The sequence below is a fragment of the Marmota monax genome, unplaced genomic scaffold (assembly GCF_021218885.2).
Source record: "Marmota monax isolate L192 unplaced genomic scaffold, Marmota_monax_Labrador192_F-V1.1 WCK01_AAM20220418_F8-fsc00017, whole genome shotgun sequence".
Classification (NCBI taxonomy): Eukaryota; Metazoa; Chordata; class Mammalia; order Rodentia; family Sciuridae; genus Marmota; species Marmota monax.
In genome coordinates, this window is record NW_026695241.1 from 3,245,516 (window position 1) to 3,267,326 (window position 21,811).

The window sequence follows — 21,811 nt, forward strand, 5'->3', positions numbered from 1 at the left end:
CAAAGTGAAATAAAGATTAATGTGATCCCAATCCGAATCCCAGCAGACTTTTTATAGAAATGAATAAGCTTATTCTAAAATTTATATGTAAATGCAAAGGATAAATAATAAGCAAAACAAAATTAAAGAAGAATGAAGGGGGACTAAAAAATTTAATTTAAAGACTTATGACAGAGTTACAATAAACAAGATAGTTTGGCACTGGCATACAGATCAATGGAAAAGAACAGAGTCCAGAAATAGATCCTACTATAAAGGGCATTCGAATTTTGACAATGATGAGGAGACAATTCAATAAGAAAGTGATCTTTTCAACAAGTGGTGGGGAACAACTGAATAGCCATATGCAAATACAATGACTGTCTCCCTGACATGAAACAAAGAACCAATACTACTATACTCAGTGGTAGAGTGCTCGCCTAGCATGCATGAGGCACTGAGTTCCAACCTGGGCACCACATAAAAACAAACTAATGTATCCACTTAAAATTAAAGACACATAAATAAATAAATATTTTTTTAAAACTTCTAGAGGAAAACTTTGGAAAAATCCTAATGAGTTTGGGTTTGACAAAGATTTCTTAAAACAGATGTAAAAAGCATAAGTAAAAAAAAAAAAAAATCAACCAAACTTTATGAGGATTTAAATTGTTTGCTGTTTTAAAGCACCATTACAAAAATGGAAAGGCAAGCCACAGACTGGTAGGCTACATAAAGCATTCTTAGACTTAATAAGAAGAAGATCCAATAAAAAATAGGACAAAAGATTTTATACTTCATCAAAAAACACAAATGGTATCTGATATCACTAGAATGTAATAGTGGTCTACTTTATGCTTTGAATATAATAATAATCCTTGCTGCTCTGCCAAAAAAATACAAATGGTAAATAAACAAATAAGGGCTGGGGATGTGGCTCAAGCGGTAGCGCGCTCGCCTGGCATGCGTGCGGCCCAGGTTCGATCCTCAGCACCACATACAAACAAAGATGTTGTGTCCACTGAAAACTAAAAAATAAATATTAAAATTCTCTCTCTCAAAAAAAAAAAAAAAAATAGGGCTGGGGATGTGGCTCAAGCGGTAGCGCACTCGCCTGGCACGCGTGCGGCCCGGGTTCAATCCTCAGCACCACATACCAACAAAGATGTTGTGTCTGCCGAGTACTAAAAATAAATAAATAAATATTTTTAAAAAAATAAATAAAAAAATAAACAAATAAAAAATGCTCAACAAAATTTATAAGGGGATTCAAATTACAACTAAAATAAGGTACCACAGCACATCCACTAGAATAAATAAAATCGTAAAGACTAAATACACCAAATGCTGGCAGGAACAATGAGAAACTAGCTCTCTCATATACTACTAATGAATAAAAAAGTGTGACGATTTCTTAAAAGGTTACATGTACACCTTCCAAACAACCCAGACCTTCTGCTCTTGGACATTACCCAAGGGAAAGGAAAGTGTATACCCACGTGTACACCTGAACACAAAAGGCTCATAGCAGCTTTGCTTGTATTAGACAAAAACTGCAAACAACCCAAATGTTTATTAGCAAGTGGACAGTTGATCAGATTGTAATAACTCCTGATGAGTGCTACCAGCAATAAAAAGAAATTAACTATTTATACATGCAAAAACATGAATGACTTTCAAATAATTACAATAAATGAAAGATGCCATACTAAAAAAATACATACAACTGTATGATTCATTTGTGTAAAATTTCAGAAACTGAAAACTTCTGGGGACCAAACATTGAGAGTTACCATGGATAGGTTGCCCAAAAAAAAAAGAAGAGCCTGAGGAACCGCCACATTTTAGGCTACATGAATGAAGTGAACTGAGTGCACAGCAACAGTTTGCCCAAATGAAGTAGAAGGTCCATCTGGTACTGAACAGCAGGTGCTCACTGCTTCTGTCTGTCCTAGCAATAGGGCTCTTCTTCATAATAATGATGTCAAGTCATGGCAAAGGAAAGCAAAGAGCCAGGTGCAGTGTGCATGCCTGTAATCCCAGCAGCTTAGGAGGCTAAAGCAGGAGGATCTCACATTCAAAGCAAGCCTCAGCAACTAGCAAGGCCCTAAACAACTCAGTAAGACCCTGTCTCTAAATAAATCGTAAAAGGGGCCAGGGATGTGGCTCAGTGGTAAAGCACACCTGGGTTCAATCCCTGGTATCCCAAAAAATTAAAACAAACAAACAAAAATAAAATCAGGAGGGGTGGAACAATCTGTAGTCTACTTAAATGCACAATAGTGGAAAGTGTGAAGCAGTCTGGGAAAGAGCTATATATCATTCAAAAGAGACACTGAGAAGAGTAGACCTGGCTATGCAAAGAAGCGAGTACTACACTTGAACACCTGGGAATTCCTTGAGGCTGTGAATAAGCTGTTATCTCCTGCTGACTTTGATCATAGTCCACATAAAGAAACCATGTATGTATGGTTAGTATGTGTCTAAGCTACCATCATTGAATGGAAGGAGCCTAAAAAACAATCAAATAGAGGAGTCAAGCATAAAATATATTACTATTTGATATGAAATGTGCAATTTTTAAATAAATGATTCATCAATGTTATACTCTTTTTTAAATAGCAAGCTTCAAAGACTTCAAACAACTTCCAACTGGAAAGGCAGGCTCCAGGAACAAGCATCACGATTGCACCTTGAGCTGCTCCTGTGTGCCCCAAGCGCTGCTCTTTGGGGCAAGCTCCTTTTCTAGGATACTCACTCAGAAACAAAAGGACACAAGCCACTCAGCAAACCAACCTTCTACAACTAAAAAGAACTGGGTTAATCATCATCTCAACACTGACTAAAAAGGGAAGAGAGAAAAAATAAGACTATTTAAATAAATGAATTTAGGACAGCTATCTTTTAAATTCTAAATTATGTTACTAATTATTTAATTCCCAGGGTGAGATGCACCTATTTTAAAGATCCATTTTTAGTAATATATTAAACCAATGAAAAACAAGTCAGTGCACTCAAGCATTCCTTGATATAATAATAATAATACAAAAGTTTAGCAGTCTTTATTGTCACAGCTTCTGCCACTGTCATGGTAAACATCACTCAGACCAATGCTATTTTCATACCTTCTGTATTCCAAGGATGTTTGCCCAAATTATGCCTTCCCCCTTGCCTAGCACAGTAGCACATAATAAGGGCTTCATAAATTGTTTCTGATTTAAACTATCTCCACCCCACATCAGCAGCCCACCCCCTGTCAGAGGCATGATCCTACAACCTGGAAATGCTCCATCTCTGAAGTCTGATCTTGCTTCTTGGCCATGTCTTTCCATTTTTCGTTGCTAAACCAAATTTTCTTCTCATCACATTTCTGTTCCCTGAATTCCTCCCTATGCTCCAGGTTCTAACTTCCTCCTGGTTTCACTTTCTTCTTTGCCAACCTTAATCTCACCACTACTTAGGGCTGATTCTAACAACCTTACTTCTTCAATTCTTTTCCTCCTAATAATAAGAAAAACAGAGCATCCAATAGACTGTCAGGCACTGTGCTGATAAACACCTTACTTGCATTCATCTTAATTCTTACAAAAATCTTATAAAATAAGTAGATACTATTGTTGGCTTCACTTTATTTTACTTTTAGAAAGATAAAAGCACTTGCCCAAGTTATCCAGCCTGTACAATTCCAAAACCCATGCTACCAACATTATTGCCTTCCTTCCAAACTGCACATCCAGCCAACATCAAAACATCCACCTGCTCCTGCTCCTCCTGAGATATGTAGCATTATTATAGAAAACTGTACAATTGTGCTGCTTAATGCTTTTAAAAACAAGGTTACAAAAAAAGAAAGAAAAGGAAAAAAAGCCAGTCTCTGAAGTCAGAAAGAAACACAAAATAACCAATTTGCAGCAACGAAGAAAAGGACCAGAAATCCTTAATATATGATATTGCCTAAAGCACTTTCAGAAACATTATCTTGGGTCTCTCAAAACAAGACTATCTGTGCTATTTTCTAAATCCCATGCCTTCCCCAAAAAAAGCAGCCACAAGCTAGAATAGATGGAGACAGGGCTGGGGATGTGGCTCAGTGATCGAGCACTTGCCTAACATGTATGAGGCTCTGTGTTCCATCCCCAGCACCACCAAAAAATAAAAGAATGACTCTAGATCCTAACAATATTATCTTTCTCTACCCTAATACCGTACTCCTATCATCTAGGAACTCAAAATCTAATGAGGAAGACAATTTGACACACCAAGAATTTTGACTATATAGCAAAAAGTCCCATCCCTTCCTAGCCTGAACAAAGGGCCTGCTTTATTTAGTCCTAACCCAACTGAGAAAGGGAGAGGAGAAGGAGATCCCTCCCCAAAAAGAAGACATGACATTGTCAGTCACAACCGTATCTGAGAACCCCAGCCTTGCTACTGTCTGACTATGTGCAGGACATTAAACTATCTGTATTCCCAGAGGCAGTGATCCTAATCCTAGCAGCTTTCATTTAGATCCAAAATACAACACAAAGCCACCAATACTGTGCTCAACTTTCTAACGATGAAGTGGATAACATGCAAGCCTTGCTCCAAGCTCACAATGAAAACTAAACTTTACATAGTTGGTATTTAGTCATTTCTTTACTCACATTAATTAAGCAGTTAGTTTTAATGTTTTAATGAATAGATCAAAATAAATTAAATAATTACCTTTGGAGAATTAACTTCCAAAAAAGACAAAACCCACTGCTAAGGCAAAGATAAAGAATCTAATGCAGAAGACACTGAATACTATAATCCACAACATCAATAATTTTCAAATATGGCATATTTCCACATGAGAGTACTAAACTAAGATTAAATCTTCAAAACATTGTTTATAAAGTCAGAGAAGCATCACAGAGAAACAAATTACTTATTTTTCCATATTAGGGCCAAAGGAAGAATAAAAGGAAAATTAACATTTAAGGGCCTACTATGTGCCTGGCAAGGCACTAGACATACATTTTTCCCATTAATCTCTACGATATAAAACCAATGTGTTTTATCCTTACTTTACATCTGAAGAAACTCATGCCCAGAAAAATGATGCAATTCGGCCCAGGTCACTCAACTAGTAAAGACAGAGCTAGGATTCTAACCTGTGAGTCTTTAAATCCATAACTGACAGACATGATATCACTTCTGTGTGTGTGTGTGTGTATATATATATATATCCTAAATATCAGGATTTTTATATGTGATCCACATGCTATTTATGTGAGAATCATGAAGAAACTAAAGGATATAACAGGATTTTTAAATTCAAAATAGATATTGATACAAAATAGAATTTCACAAAGCAATAAGTTATTCCATTCTTATACACAGTCTACCTGAACAAAATGAAGAATTAAAACAACACATGTTAATTTTAAAAAATAGTAGTCAAAAGTATCAGAACTGACTAGCATACCTTGAGCTCTATTTATTTTTTCTTAACTAGATAGTTGATATTTTTGAAGGAGTAGAGAAATACATGGACTTACCACTCGAGATAAGTTCATAACTGGATAAGCAGTAAGTTTCATTTACAAAGTCACAGCACAATGAAGAATCTTAACAGCTTGACTAATAAATCTCCCTCACTTCAATGACAGAACACAGAGAAGCTAGATTATATCCTCAAGGTCATATAGCTGGTCAGTGGCTGCACTCCATGTTTCTTAGCAACAAAGATTAAAAGAAAAACACAAGTTATACATCTATGGCTGCTTAAAAAAAGAAACAAAAATTAGCCTAAAGACCGATTGTGGGTTTTTTCTTGGATAATTAGAGACTAGAGATAAACTAATAAAATGCATGATATTTTGGAACATTAAGAAATATTTTCCTGAAAAAAAAAAGCCACATTTATTTGTCTACTAGTATGCCAAAAGATGAAATATATGTTTTCCAAAATAAAAACACTGGGCTGGGGTGCAGCTGAGTGGTAGAGCACTTGCCAAACATGTGCAACACCCTGCAGTGGAATGGAGATTTTGAAGACCACCACCCCCAAGCAGGTACTACCTTAACTAAATAAAAGTTTATTTTTAATGTATGTACTAGAAATCTTGTGAGCATTCTTATTTTGTAAAAGAAAGATTTAATCTGCTTAAGTATCAGAGATGAGAACAGGAAAAAGATCAGATACTCCCAGGTTTTTCGCCTCTGACATTACATAAGATGGTGCCATTATCTGAGATAAGAAAGCAACCCATGTTTGAGTAAAGAACTGAAGGAAATGGAGCTAACAATGCAGGTATCTGAGAAAAAGCACTAAAAGCAGAGGGAACAGCAAGTGCAAAAGGCCCAAGGCACATGTGTCCTTGGTGTCTTTGGGGAACAGCAAGGATACTGGAGAGGGAGGAAGGAACAGTAGGAAATGAAATCAGAGCAAAAATGAGGAGATCAAAGAAATTAGAGCCGTTCTCAGATCTTTATGCAACTAGATATAGAAATCTATAACCAAGAAAAAAAAACCTCACAGGAAATAAAATACCCAAACTACCAAATACCAAACTACCAAATACCAAACTACCCAAATTCAGGTATAAAGGAAGGAAACAGCCCAAATAGCCCTGCATCTATTAAAGAAGCCGAATTCTGTACTAAAAACCTCTGAACAAAGAAAATTCCAGACCCAGATAACTTCATTGGTGAAATTTACCTAACATTTAAGGTAGAAATTAATACTAATTCTACACAACCTTCCCCACAAAATAGGAGACTTTTCAAGTCATTTTATGAGCATTTTTCACTAAAACAAAAACTAGGCAAAGACAGCACAAGAAAAAGAAACAAAACCAATAGACCAATACTTCTCGTTAACATAGATTAAAAGTCTTTTTCCACTCTTAATGTACATGTACACACGTGCCTCAGGCCTTCTGCACCTCCTGTTCCCTCTGCTTTTAGTGCTTTTTCTCAGATACCTGCATTGCTAGCTCCATTTCCTTCAGCTCTTACTTTTATGTGAGTGGCTTCCTTATCTCAAATAATGGCACCATTTAAGTAATGTCAGAGGCTAAAAACTGGGAGTATCTGATATTTACATCATGATTAAGTAGAACCTTCCATCCATAGGTATAAATCATCTCCTTCCCCTAATCAGAGCCAGAGGAGAGGTGTTCTCTCCCCAGCAGGCTGTCCTTCTATGAAGCCTTCCCTCTTCAAGATCGTCCTCTTTTCAAACAAATAGAGTTCACAGCCGTATTTTTAAGCAAATTTTGTTTACAAACCCTACCAAAAAAAAAACTTATAACCTTATTGTCAAGTAAATTCTGCTTATAAACACTACCAAAAGAACCTACCAAATGAGAATTCTCAGTCTCATTTTTCATAATTAAATATTTAAGCATTTTTATGCTAAACATGGAACTTATTCTGCCAAAAACATTTTCAAGCAAAATCTACAATATACAAAACTTTTAAAGAAAAGAAATATTAACTACAATTTTTTTTCAATTCTGCAAAATGAAAGGTTTGGGTTTGATTATAATATTATTGCAAATAATATTATACATTATAATGTTGTTTATTTAGTCCTTAATAAAACACAGGCAATTTCTGAATTATAAATACCTTATATAGGACCCTTCTTAAAAAGGCTCTGAAACTATGCAAGCAGTTTCTGCCCTGCAGGCATCTCCATCAGCACTGAAATTTTAAATTCTATCAGGCTGAGCCCATCATTTTGCCCACCAATGGGAGAAATTGTAAAATGGTAGTGTTAAGTAGTAGACTGGACAGGGGAAGGGATGGATGACCCCTTAGGGCTGTCAGCCCCCACCCAACACTCGACCTGAAGTCCCTTCCTCTGAGGGGATACTGGGTCATTCTGTGGTTAAAGGGAAGAAGCTAGACTATCACAGGGAAATTCAAGCCCCTAAAAGTAAAGTCCCCAATCTAGGGCATATTCAATAGCCTGAGGGACTAACCTAAAGTTAACTTGTTGCTAGTTAACATATCTTTAGCACTTCAGTTTGCTCCTCCTCTGCACATTTTCCAGGGGGGGAAGAAAAGCAAGGGTAGTAGACAAGAAATTATATCAAATTCAACTGTCAATCAAGTTGTCAATCAATCCCAAATCCACCCAGGGTGAAGGGGAAGAACCAGCACAGCCAATAAAAGCGAGCTCTTATGTATAAACAGGCCCTTGAGTTCCTAGCAGTTGGGCCTACTCTAAGCTCCCAAGAGTTCACTGTCACTTTCAATGTACCTCTGCTTGCCTGCCAATCTCTGGCATCCAGTTCAATTTTTTGCCTGAGATGCTAAGAACCTGAACCACCTGGGCCCCTTGGAGATCCTTGTCTGTGCACCAGTACCTAAGGAAATCAATGACTAGAATGTTATCACAGATATACAGAAGTCATATACACTGATTTTTTTTTTTTTTTTTTTTTTTTTTTTTTTTTGTGTGTGGGGGGGGGGTGCTGGAGAATGAACCCAGAGCCTTGTGCATGTGAGGCAAGCACTCTACCAACTGAGCTATATCCCCAGCCCTACAGTGATTTTTACAATAACAATCTGGCCCTTGTTATTACACACTAAAGTCAGGTGGGGTTGGAGGACTTCAACCCCTACTTATAGCATATGCAAAATTTAACTGGAACTGGATCATAGATCTAAGTAAAATCTAAAATGTGCAAATTTCTAAAATAAAACAGGAAAAAAAAATCTTGGTGACCTAGGGTTTGGCCAAGATTTCTTAAATACAATACAGAAAGTACTATAAAGGAAAACAATCAATAAATTAGACTTTGTCAAAATTAAAGATCTTAGCCAGGTGTGATGTCACATGCCTGTAATCCCAGCTGCTTGGGAGGCTAAGGCAGGAAGATCACACATTCAAAGCCAACCTTGGCAACTTAGCAAGGTGCTAAGCAAGTTAGTGAGACCCTGTCTCTAAATAGAAATTTACAAAAGCAAATTGAAAAAAAAAAAAATTAAAGACCTTTAAAATTCAAAAGTCACACTTCAGAAAATGACAAGGCAAGCTACCAACCAGAAGAAAATTTTTGCAAAGGATATCCAAAGGTGCACAAAAGATTTGAACAGATACATCACCAAACAAGATATATGTCTGCCTCATAAACATACATAAACATGCATAAGCTCCCCTGATTAGTGGGGAAATCCAAATTATAAACACTACACACCCACTAAAGTAGCTTAACTAAAATACCATGTGCTAATGAGTAGACAGAGCAACCTGAACACTACTGACAGAAATGTAACAATGTATAATCACTCTGGAAACAGTTTAGCTATTTCAATTTTTATTTTATTTTATTTTTTATTTTTTTTTCAAGTCTGGGGATTGAATCCAAAGCTTGGCACATACTAGGAAAGCACTGAGATACATTACCAGCCCTTTTTTTGACACAGAGTCTCACTAAGTTGCCCAGGCTGGCCTTGATCTTGAGATCCTCCAACCTTGACCTCCCCACCCACTTAGCTACTTCTTAAAAGTATTAACCATATACCATATTTCACCATATAATCACTGCCACCACACAATCACTGTACCCTGTTTTTCAGTCCAAAAATTCACATGTTCATGAGTATTTCATGCATTCTTATCTTGCACCAAAGACAATTTAATAATAAATAATATTTTTTGTACCAGGGAATGTGCCCAGGGGAACATCCCCCAGCCCATTTATTTATTTATTTGTTTGTTTGTTTGTTTGTTTAATTTTGAGACAGTCTCACTAAGTTTTTTAGGACCTTGCTAAGTTGCTAAGGCTGTCTTTGAACTCCCGATCCTCCTGCCTCAGCTTCCCCGGCCACTGAGATTACAGGCATGTGCCACTGCTCCCAGCTATGAGTTTTAGGTAATATCAGCACAATGAAAAAAAAAAAAAAAAGCTTCACATGATGGTCACATCCATTTAAAAAAAAAAACTGACATAAAATCTACAACAATTATATGGTAAAATACAGTACCTACTACATGACCCAGCCATTTCATTCCTAGATGTTTAACAGTGAGGAAGGGAAAGCATGTATCCACATAAAGATTTGTAAATGAACGTTCATAGCCATTTAGTTTGTAATAGCCAAAAACTGGAAATGACCCAAATGTCCATCAACCAATGAATGAAAAAAATGTTACACCCATAAAATAGAATAATTATCAATAATAAAAAGGAGTAAACTATTGACATGCAACATTATGGATTAACTTCAAAATATAATCATTATGTGGAGTGAAAGAAGCTAGACAAAAAATACCTACCATAAAAGTCTAGAAACTATAAACTAATTTATAGAGCAGTCATTGTCTACAATGGGGAAAAGAGTAAAAGAATGGCAAAGTGATGCAAAGTAACTTTCCTGGCTGATGGAAATGTTCCTTATCTGATCATAATGTTTCCACAGGTTTATACATATGGAAATCTACTTAATCATGTACAAATAATTAGATGTCAAGTATACCTCAACAAAAACCATTAAAAAAGAAAAAACTGCATTTCATTCTAAGATACTTACCCAAGAGATATAAAAACAGTCTAGAACAGGCAAAATTGATCAATAGGAACAAAAAGCAAATCAGTAGTTGCCTAGGGACAAGGTAGGGGGCTATCTACAAAAGGACACCAGTGGTTTTTTAGGGGCGAAGAAAATGTTCTATATTTTCCCTGGAATGCTGGTCATGTAAGCCATATCCATTTGTCAAAACTCAACAAACTGTGCACTTATTTTATTTCAATTATACCTCAGTAGAAGTTATTTTCAAAATATTAGAGGTGGGATTAGATTTCCCAATTTATCATATGGTGAGAAAACTATAACTACATGAAGTTTCTGCACAGGGAATTTCCTTTATATCCAAAGTGAAATACATTCTGAACTGCAAACGATGATTTAAAATAATAGTAACAACTCTCCTCCACCAACACTTAACTCTGGACCACACTTTCTGCCCGCTGCTTACACTTCTTCCAATCTTCTAAGAAATTCTATAATGTAGGTATTAGTACTGCAACTTTAGAAAGGACACTTGGACTCAGAGAAGATGAGCAATTTATTCAAGGTCTGTCAAAGAAATGAGTGAGTTTCAGTCCCCAAGAATATATCTGGGTCCATCTTCATATAAAGTATTTCCAACACAACACATTATTGCCTCTCAATGCCCAAAAGACTTGCTAATTGGGGATGACCCTATGCCGCAGAAATTTAAGGAAAATGCATTTGCTTCTTTAAACAAGCACTTCCTTGAATACAGCATCTATTAGTACAGTGCCACTCATTTCCTAATGGTGTCTACACATCAGTATTCAATAAGCACTGCAAAGAACTATTATTTGCATTATGAGTCTTTTCCATTATTGAATCTCTGATTGGAGGGAAAATTACATTATAGGGCACATCATACACAAAGGTATAATATATTTCGCAATTATTTCTGACCTGATTATTATATACAAGCCAGGACAGTGGTGACTCTGAAGAACTAAGCCTGAACACTTTCCCCATGCTTCCTATACCTGATGGCCAACCCAGTCCACGAATGATATGTAACAACCAAAATATCCAAGTTGAAAGATACATAGATTTAAAAGGTCAGTAGATCTTATTTAATGGTTTAATTTCTTTCATGTAACCCTGATAAAAGGAGAGCTGTGATATTTACCACTTGGTACTATTAACACTTTAATTTCTAAGAAATTCAACCTAAAGCTGTGAGCCAACCAAAGTAAGTCCAGCTTGTTACTGGCAACAAATTAGCTATGATTTAAAGTTCAGTCTTCCTGTGTCTCACTTAGCTACTTCCCAAGAGTGTTGGTATGAATTAGTTATTCATGAAAATAAATACACACGCACACATATATGCATACACTGAAACACATATATGATACAGCTCTATTGCAGCTAAATAATAACACATACTTTATTCAAATATGTATAATCACTCATTTTAATGGTTTTATTGTAGAAATATATATTTTAAATAAGTAATCAAACAGCTCTATTTACAAAATGAAAATTCTGCTCAGCTTTCTCATAATCATATCATGTTATTAAGCTTTAGGCCTCTGCAGTAGCATTATATGGGTCACTTTTACATTGATGAAAATAGTGCACTTTTTATTTTTAAGCTTTTCCTGCAGTTCCCATGAGAGCATTCTGCTTTCTACTGATGCACAAAGAGGGCCTTCTGAAGCTTCAGCAAGTAGGAAAAAAGGAACAGATGCCTCCCATGGTTGTTCTCAGAACAAAAGACATGGAAAAGGAGGCAGAAAACGATCCCCAAACCCCCTATATTCAGACATAGTATTTTACCAAAACTGGGGATTCAGAGTTTGCCAAGAACTGAAAATAACTCAGCCTTAACAATAATGAAAGATATACCACAGAAATCCATTACATCCGACTCTCAGCATGTGAAACAGTGGTCCCTCTGTCCAAGCAAAATGAAAATGAAGATACCTGCAATTTCTAGGTAGAAAGGCAAGTATTTCCTTCACAGAGGATGACAATTTGGGCAGTTAAAAAAAAAAAAAAAAAAAAAAAACTCTTGAAATCATTAAAGTACAGGAACTGGAGGTGGTACTTCTGGAAATGGGTAAAGGACTCCAATATCCACTTTGTTGCGGTTTCTGAAATTCTCATCCTAAAAGACAACCTTATAACTTAGAATCCTCTAGCCAACAGTCTAGCAGTATAAATAGTAATTATAAAAGCTTATAGAAACTCCATTTCTTTTAGAAAAGGAAAAAAAAAGTGACAATGTAAGAAAATTATGCATCAAAAACAAAAACTCCCAAAGGCTATTTAGTAGGAAGTTCATTACTGTACACCAGAAAGCATGTCACTTTAGTTTCCTAGAAAATATCTGCAGGGACCACTCATATGCTACTGGCTGACGTAGAAATTGGTAAAAGTATTTTGGAAAACTGCTTAGCAGTATTTTTTTTAACTAGGCGTATAAATATACTATCACCAATAATTCTACCTCTAGGAAAATAATGAAAATAAACCTTTATATGTATTTGATAAGAGACTTATGCAAAAAAGTTTATAACACTTCAGAAAAGCCCAAAACTGGAAAAAAGCTAAATACCCATCAACAGTAGAAGAACAAAGAAATTATGGCATATTTATAAAACAGAATACAATATAGCAATGAAAATAATCTATTATGCCATGCAACAATAAGAATAAATCTATTTTTTTTTTACATATTGAGCAAAAGAAGCTAGGCACAAGAGAGTACAGACTATGGTTCCTACTAGATAAAGCTCAAAGTCAATCTATAGTGTCAGATGTCAGGAGAGCAGTCACCCTGTACAAGGAGTTGGAAGGACTCAAACAGGAGTACAAGGGAGGTTACTAGATGAACACAGTAGGTAATGTCTATTTCTTAATCTGGATGCTAGTTACATAGATGTGTTCACTTTTGAAAATTCAACAAGCGGTATATTTATGATTTGTGCACATTTCTGCATATACTCAAAGCTTGCTTTTTATATAGGCAAGTAAAAGTATTTTAACTGAAGTTTGTCATGTATATCCATGTACCTCTTTAACTGAAATTCCAAACTTCTCTTTTAAGTTTATGGGGGTGGGGAGGGAACAGACTAGACGATGGGACCAATTTCACTGAAGAGTAAGGAAGGAATACCAAGGATGAAGCAAGGGCATCACAGAGCATGTTCTGAGGAAAAAGGGCAACAAGGTATTGAAAGACTCATCCCATTAGCAGCTCTCTCCAACCCCTTGCTAGTGGCAGCTGCCACTCCCCTGCTGGTGGCTAAGAGGTTGCACACTTTCTAGAATGTCCACAAACTTCTGCTCTCACTAGTTGAGTTTAAATGATAGTAAGTTGTGTTTGTTCCTCAACCAGTTCTTCTCAATTTCACTCGAATTTTCAGATACATAATTAAATACTACCTATATATATATATATATATGAATACTTAGTTTTCTATGAAAACTAAGTTGAAATTTTTTTAAAACTCAGTAAGTTATCAGAGAAATCCACTAATAAGAAAGAAGTTGTCTTAACTTGTAAGACAAGCAAAAAAATTTAAAAAACAGTACCATACTTTCAGACTGTTTCATAAGCATCTTTAAATTCTCACTCAACTTTACAGAAACCTGAACCTGGCATTGTAAATGCCATCTAGGGGTGATTTATGCAAGAAAGAGGATTCTGAACTGTAATCTCAGGAGCCATACTCAAAAGGAAAGGTCAAGGCTCTACATCAAAAAGGCGAGCAAAAGAGTAAGAATTTATGTTTTACATTAAAATGAAATGTTGAAGATATGTGTCATTTATATTATTCCCCACTTTAAAAAAATTTTTTGGGGGATTAACTAAGAAACTATCCATCTCAATTGTGAAGTTTTCAAACGGGGTTTCTCTTATACATCACTAAAGAGAATTAGGCAGGCAATGGTGACACTTAAGACCACACACACTCTCTCTCTCACACTTTCAGACCACATACATACACACTCACACCCCATACCTCACTGAAACATTACAAAAAGGCAGAAGGAATGAAAACAGAAATCAAGATCATAATGAAAATAAAAGAAACATGAGAAAAGAGACAATTTCAAAACGGTGCACATACAAAGAGTTCTTTCTACAAATGTTTACTTTGGGACAGCAAGAGGGATAGGCATTTTTAAAGATAAAGCAATCAAAAGCTAAACAAGTAGAAAGTTGCCCACTGGCATTCCCTGGATGCCTCACTGATGGCTCATTGGCCCTTTTTGAAACAATCATGCTGGCCTCAGATACACTCCAAAGGGTCAGCAGATGTAATGAGGCCTAACTCCAGTTTACACAGTGCATTTATGTCCACATCTGGTGGCAGAAAGCTTACTCTGCCATATCACTAGGGGGAGCACTTATGCCTTAAAAAAAAAAAAAGAAAGATAAAAATAGGAAAAAACATGTTCTCAATTATAAATGTACTATACCTGACTGACCATGGGAGACAAAGGAAAAATGTTTGGAAAATTCACAGGATGAAGTGAAAAACAGTTTAAAACTCAGCAACTTTTAAAGTAAGCAACATGAAACATGGGTTAGATAAGGTATGTTAATCAATAAACACATTTAATGCATAATATAAATGGCAAATATTGCTTAAGATAGGGTCTTTTATAAGAATATATAAATTGTAAAACAGGCTGACCTTACCATCACTCTGTTAAAAATGCTCCATTATTACTTGTAAAGATTCTAGTTTCTGATAAATATTATTAGCAAAGGAAGTTAATGGATATACATGACAAACTTCAGTTAAAATACTTTACTTGCCTATTATTTTATTAAATTGTTGAGGGAAATATTAGTGCCATCATCCTATTTAAGAGTTTGAAACATACCTTGAACACATAAGTAACAAAAAGGAAAAAAAGCAGGGAAAGGAGACAGAAGGGAATTAACTTTAACTGGGTATGCACTGTATGCCAGATGATCCATAATTAATACAACCACTCATGGGGGATTATTATTTCCATTTTATAGATGACAAAACCAGGCTCACAAAGATAATGAATAATAGAGTAGGTAAGACCTTAATCTGTCTGATTCTACTGCCCACAATTAAAAAAAAAATCAGAAATTGTTTAATTCAAGTTGGTTAACTTAAATACATTTCATTTTGTTAAGAGTTACCTTTACATTACAGCAAGAAAAAAAAGAACTAACAACGTACAAAAATATGGATTATATCCCAAGAGTTTGCAATCTATTAAAGCAAATGGACATATACACATGAGTTAAGGAATATGAAGCAATGATTAATTGCTGGCTGAGGGATGCAGTCACTAAAGTGATATGGAAGCTGAAAGAAGCTTGGCATCCATGTGGCTTCCTTATGGCAGTACAGGACTGTGGCTGCATCCCAAGGATGGTAAACATTGGCAGGTATAATGAAACGGTACTCCAGGATGCAGAAGGCAGAGTTGAGGATGACCACAGTGTATCTGAGGTCAGCATCACTGTTTCAAAAAGAGCTGGTCTGAGTAGAAACAAGCCACATGTCCACCACTGAAGAATGCTTAAGCAAAATGTCCCTTTTTACCCCAGGTTTTGCTTTCCAGGGCTTCAGTTACTTATGGACAACTATAATCTGAAAATATTAAATGGAAAATTCCAGCAATAGACAATCCATAAGATTTAAATAGTGTGCCACCTCAATGAAATCTTTCATCGTCCAGTGCTCTCTTGCAGTATAGCAATGCTTAATTTTGCTTAATAATGGACCCAAAGCACAAGAGTAATGACGCTGGCAATTCAGATATCCCAGGGAGAAGACAAAAAGTGCCTCCTTTAAGTGAAAAGGTGAAAGTTCTTGTTAATAAAAATAATCATGCACTAAAGTTAAGAAGGAATCTTCTACCCATGAAATTGTGAAGAAGGAAAAGGAAATTTGTGCTAGTTTTATGGTTATACCTTAAATTGAGTCTTGTAAGTACTTAATTAAGACGAAGATGGTAAAAGTATGAAATTATAGAGCTCTGTACTACATGCTATTTCAAGCATCCAAAGGTCTTGAAATATCCTTTGCAGATAAGGGGGATCTACCACATACGCATACTACAGAATACTATTTAGCAATAAAGAGGAATATAGTAGTGACACATGCTACGACATGGATGAACCTTGAAAACAAAATGCTAAGAAAAAGAAGTCTGTCACCTATTATAATTCATTTACAGGAATGGCCAGAATAGGAAGATCTACTGAGACAGAAAGCAGATTAGTGGTTCCCAAAAGCTGGCAGTTGGGAAGTGAGGTTGAGCTAATCTACAGGATTTCTTTTTGGGGTGACAAAAAGGTTCTAAAATTGATTGTGGTAATGCCTGTACAATTCTGTGAAATACACCAAAAACCACTAAACTGCATACTTCAAATGAGTGAACTATATGGAATGTGAATCACATTTCAATGTAATCATTTTAAAAAGTGAGGGACTAGTGGAACTTCACATTGCACATCTAAGATGGAATCATTTATGGAGTATTCTGAAAGGCAGGCTTAAGGGTCTGGAATTTATCTGATAGACAATTAAGAGATACATGAATAAAGACGTACACTAATACAAGTATTCGCATATTGTGAGTGCACTCCTAAAATATATGCTGAAATCACACAGAAGAGAGAGAACAGGAAAAAGATGCTGTAACATGATTTTGACTAAGACACAAGCTGTGACTATTAGGGAAGTTGTTTTTCTTCCGTGCTAAAAGCCACAGATGGGTATATCAGCACCATAATTATGCAAAACCACAAATTCGTCTGTTTCAAATCTTCAAATACTGTAATGTTCTAAACTTAATTGTGAAAATGGCATTAATAACTAACCTATCATATTTTAGGGTAAGATAATGAACAGTGTCATTTGTTTTTCATTAGATGGCAGTACTCTGTACATAACTGTTTTTAGATATTGGACTCAGATTAAGTGCTATCAGACTCTTCACTGTTATAAAGCATTTCTCCTGCTGATGTTTAAACATTTGACTCTAAGTTCTAATTTAACATAATATTCCTAAAGAGTTTTAATATGCAAAATAAGAGAACTAAAGAAACAATCTGACACAAAAGCAGAGAGCAAATACATACATATACAATGTTCACATATATATGAATATTAAATATCTAATACAAGGGAAAGGTAAAGCACTCAAAAATGAGCCTGAAAAAAGTAGGAGTCAGTTTTAGGTTCTATAGCATTGGAAAGAACAAACTATCTAAATGGAATAAATTACATTTAAAATAGAAAGCTATCAATACAGAGTGGATGAGAAGGCTGTGACACAGGCAGTTTGGAATACATCTGTGAGACAACCCACCCCTTCCCCTGAATCCCAAGGAAGAAAAAACTTTTCAGGCAGTCTGGCAGGAGAGTGAAATCCCACTTTCCCCAGGAGATGGTGAGATGCTGGAAATGCCAAAGAAGAACCCAGCAAGGGAACCCAGACAACCAATCTAGTGTTCCCCTACCCAGGCACCCTGAACCCTCCTTACAGGAAGGTGAGCCACAAGAAACTAAAGTAGACATTGGATCTCTTTTAAAATTCTCTTCTCTAAGAATCAGAGGACCCATCTGTCTCTATAAGGGCTTTGTAAGTTCCAGAACTAAGTGAAACTTATGTTCTATGTCTGAAAAATAAAACCTAGACAACCTGGTTCTCTAACCAACAATAAAAGCAAAGAGAAAACAAGTAAGCTTTCCTAAAACAGAAAACTTATCACTGATATCTAGAATAAGGTATCTGCTATCACAAGTAAGGAGAGCAAGACACTCCAATTCCTAACAGCAAGCCAGTGTTTATACTAAAGAAAAGTATTCAGGAGGAGTAAGTAGAGGTTATTTCAAATCATTAACTGCTGTGTATTAAATTTATCCAAACTTTCACCAGTTGTACTTCAATTAAAAAAAGAAAACCTGTGAGAAAAGACAAATGTTGACATCTATCACTCACCATTTTAATCATGTTCATTATAAGGAATAAAGTACTTCAAATATGATACAATCAAATATCAAAATGATTAAAAGTTGCATTAGTCTCCAAGTTAATGCAAAAGCACAAACTTAGAATTCATAATATAGGCACAAGTTTTCTTTTAAATAAGTAGGAATGATGAGACCATGCTACCATAGATGACCAAAAGCAGGGAGTGAGGGGTAACAATATCAAGATGAAGCTTGAGATCCAGAGGCACTGCTGAAGGCTGGAATGTCGGTGGGCACTGCCTACATGGTAAGCACACTGAGGCTCTGATTACAGTAAGAGCAGAAACTCAAGAAGCCTCCAGTAGGATAAAGAATAATTTAAAAAATGGAAGTCCTGGAAAGGGAATTTTTTTTATAGAGTTATCCAATGAATAACATGGGTTTGAAAACACAATCTAAAACAAAAACAGAGACAAGAAACTGTCCAGCACCTGAAACTGGCAGAACAGATTGAAATTAAAAATGCAAGGATGACAAATATCCAAAGAGTAAATAACACCAGTTTTCAAAATCTGATTCTGAAAAACGAAAGTAAAGATTAAATTGCCAAAAGAGAAAAAAAAAATGTGCAAATTAAGGAAAATTTTTAAATAAGTATACACAAAATGCCTTAGGAAAATTTCCATTTCTGAAGACTGTTCATCAATATGTTAATTAATGTTCACTATCAGTTTTTAAGAAGCTAAATCTGTAACACAATTTTTAAAATAATTCAGAAAAATATTATGAATATTTGCAGTAACCATTTGCCTTAAAAAATGCTGTAAAGCCTGTGAGATGATTTGAAACTTAATGACAGTAGGCTCAATTAAATTTAAAAAAAACTGAAAAGATTATAACATTCACATAGCAAAAGCAATATAAACAGGATGTCCTAAGCAGAAAATCCATATATGGTAAATGGTACATAATATTTAACTTCTACAGTGAACTTAAAAATTAATCACTGTATATTCTTAAGTCTCATCTGAACTTATTGTATCTTATGTGAGCAAAACCAAAGCTGGAAAAGAAAGAAGAATGAGGTTCAAATCAACCCATTAGTTGTTCTCCTCCAAAGCAATATTGCATAAATTAGATAACTTATTTGATTTCAGTTCTCAAATCCCTAAATCCATACCTAATATAATTCATAACATAATTGTTATGCATGTGAAAGTACTCTCTTCAAGTGAGTAAGTAAATCTGAACACAAGAGAAACATGACATTTCAGAAAGCATTCATCTATGCCACCACAAGGAAAGAACAGCAATTTCACTGAAAGACTAGGAAATACCTGAGCAGATAAACAGCCCTTTCAATGTCACTGAGGTCTTCATCAACTGTCAATCTTTCTATTTCTTCTGGTGTCTGTCAAGGGTAAAATACAAATTAGGCACATAAACACTGGTCAATCTTGCCCACCTCCAAGTGACCCTCTACAGAGTACAGACTAATGAAAAAGTTTCCCAACTAAGCATTGAAAACTAGATAAGGGTCTGATGATTCTTGGCAACATTAACCACAAAGAACTCTAACTGGGTGATCTCATGGGGAGGGGGTGTTTTGGTTTATTCTGCATTTACTCTTCTAGGTTCCAGACTGCAACTTAATCACATCGTAGCTTCAGAACCTTGCTGAAATCAATTTCATACGCATATGATATTTATGCATATATCACATGCATATTTATAAACACAGTTCATCTCTAATACCCCAAGACTCTACCCCCCAGGAAAAGCTAAAGGGGGGAGGGGCGAATGAAGACTGCAGCCCCGTGGGAATATAAGGGACGAGATATTGGGGATGGGAGGGAATACATTTTGGAGCTGGAAGAAAATCAAAGGTTCCAGACATTGCGGCAGGTGGTAGTGAGAAGCGCTAACCGAGCTATTAAGAGACTGGTCAGGAGGGAGGAGGGTCCCCAAACTAGGTTTCCAGCAGTGGGGGTTGGAACCTCGGGAGGCTGGGAGGAAGATGACTCTGCGGGGCGGGGGACCGCGTGGGGGTGGAGGGAGCAGGCGGAAGGTTGACTCCCTCCGGGGCTGGGGAGCGGGGTCCCAGCTGGAGTCCTGGAGAGGCTGGGAGGAGAGGATGAGCAGTGACTCAGGACGGGAGCGAAGGGTTGGGAGGACTCCGGGAACGGTGCTGACTGGAACGTGAAGGGAGGAAGGGCTGCCCTGGGGACAGGGGACCCAGCTTGAGCTCGCCTGGAGTGAGGGTCCTGAGCGGATGGGCGTCGGGGGACAGGAGGAGTTGGGGCTCGGGGACCGGAGCCAGAACCGGGGCGGCACTGCCGGGACGCGGGGAGGAGGCTGCGGCCGCCGGGACCGCGCGGGCCGCGGGGCAGCCCCTGCAGGGCGGGGGCGGGGCGCCCCGAGGGCCGCGGCGGCCGCGGAGAACGCCGGGGGGGAGGCCGGGGCCAGGACTCAGTGGTTCGCGGGGAGGGCCAGGGCCCGTCCCCGGGCTGAGGGTCCGACTGAAGAGCCGGGCCGCGTCGAGGAAGGGGCCTGGGAAGAGCGGCTTAGGGTGACACGGCGACGGCGCTGAGGAGGGCCAGCTGGCCGGGCGCCTGGGGGCAGTTTCTCTCGGCGGGGCGCACCTTGAGGCTCCGGCGGACCGGCCTCTCGATGATGGTGAGCTCCTGCAGGTCCTCCATGTAGCCGAACAGGCTGTTCTGACCGAAATCCATCGCGACGCCGGCGGCGGGCGGCGGCGGCGGATGCATGGACCGCCCGGACCCCTCGCCGCCCTGGCCGAAGCTGCCCCGGGATGCCGGACGCGCGCAGCCCCGCGCCGCCCACTAGCAGGACTTTCTCCCGCTCTCGACCGCGGGAACCGAGCGTGCGGCTGACGGGCGGCGGGAGCCTGAGCGCTGCCCGCCGAGGGGGCGGGGCGGGACGGTCTAGGGGGCGGGGCGGTGTGGGAGGGGCGGGGCCAGGGGCGGCGAGTCTCCACAGAGCCCGCCTTGGGCCCGCCCCCTGCCGGGCTCCGGGCGATGCGCGCGCGCGCGGCCGGACGCAACTGCCGCTCAACGTCGCTCTGAGTCCGCACCCCTTTGCCCTCCCGGGCCCTCGCCCCGCCCCCAACCGAGCGCCCCACCCCGCGGCGCTTGCGCGGTGCGCAGCTGGCGGAGGCGGGCTGAGGGCGGGAGCTGGGCGCGGGCGGCTGAGCCAATGAGAAGAGGACAAGGGAGAGGGGGCGGGCTGGGTTCTGGCTTCACCTGGGAGAATAACTTTCCAACTCTTGCTAGGACTGCACCGCAGTTAAGGGGCGACTGACGCTGGGCCCACCCTAGCTCAGCTGCAATCCTGGTGGAGGGGTCCGTACCCAAATTAAG

General features: G+C 38.2%; 1 protein-coding gene across 6 annotated transcripts in view; it reads right to left on the bottom strand.

Annotated features, from left to right (window-relative positions):
- Positions 1-21,291, bottom strand: part of Ppp4r4 (protein phosphatase 4 regulatory subunit 4) — a 105,999-nt gene extending 84,708 nt beyond the window's left edge. For 2 of the 6 annotated variants that reach the window (XR_006851003.2, XM_046440571.2), the window contains exons 1-2: positions 21,074-21,289; positions 19,769-19,842 (exon numbers count right to left, since the gene is read on the bottom strand). Coding sequence is in view for 4 of the 6 variants with exons in the window: in XM_046440571.2 (XP_046296527.1) it covers positions 19,769-19,842; positions 21,074-21,199 (200 nt within the window). In the remaining 2 variants the exon portion in view is untranslated. Of the gene's footprint in view, positions 1-5,504; positions 5,773-19,768; positions 19,843-21,073 lie in introns of those variants that run through there. The other 4 variants (XM_046440572.2, XM_046440574.2, XM_046440573.2 and 1 more) reach the window with 3 other exon arrangements.
- Positions 21,292-21,811: the final 520 nt, after the last annotated feature.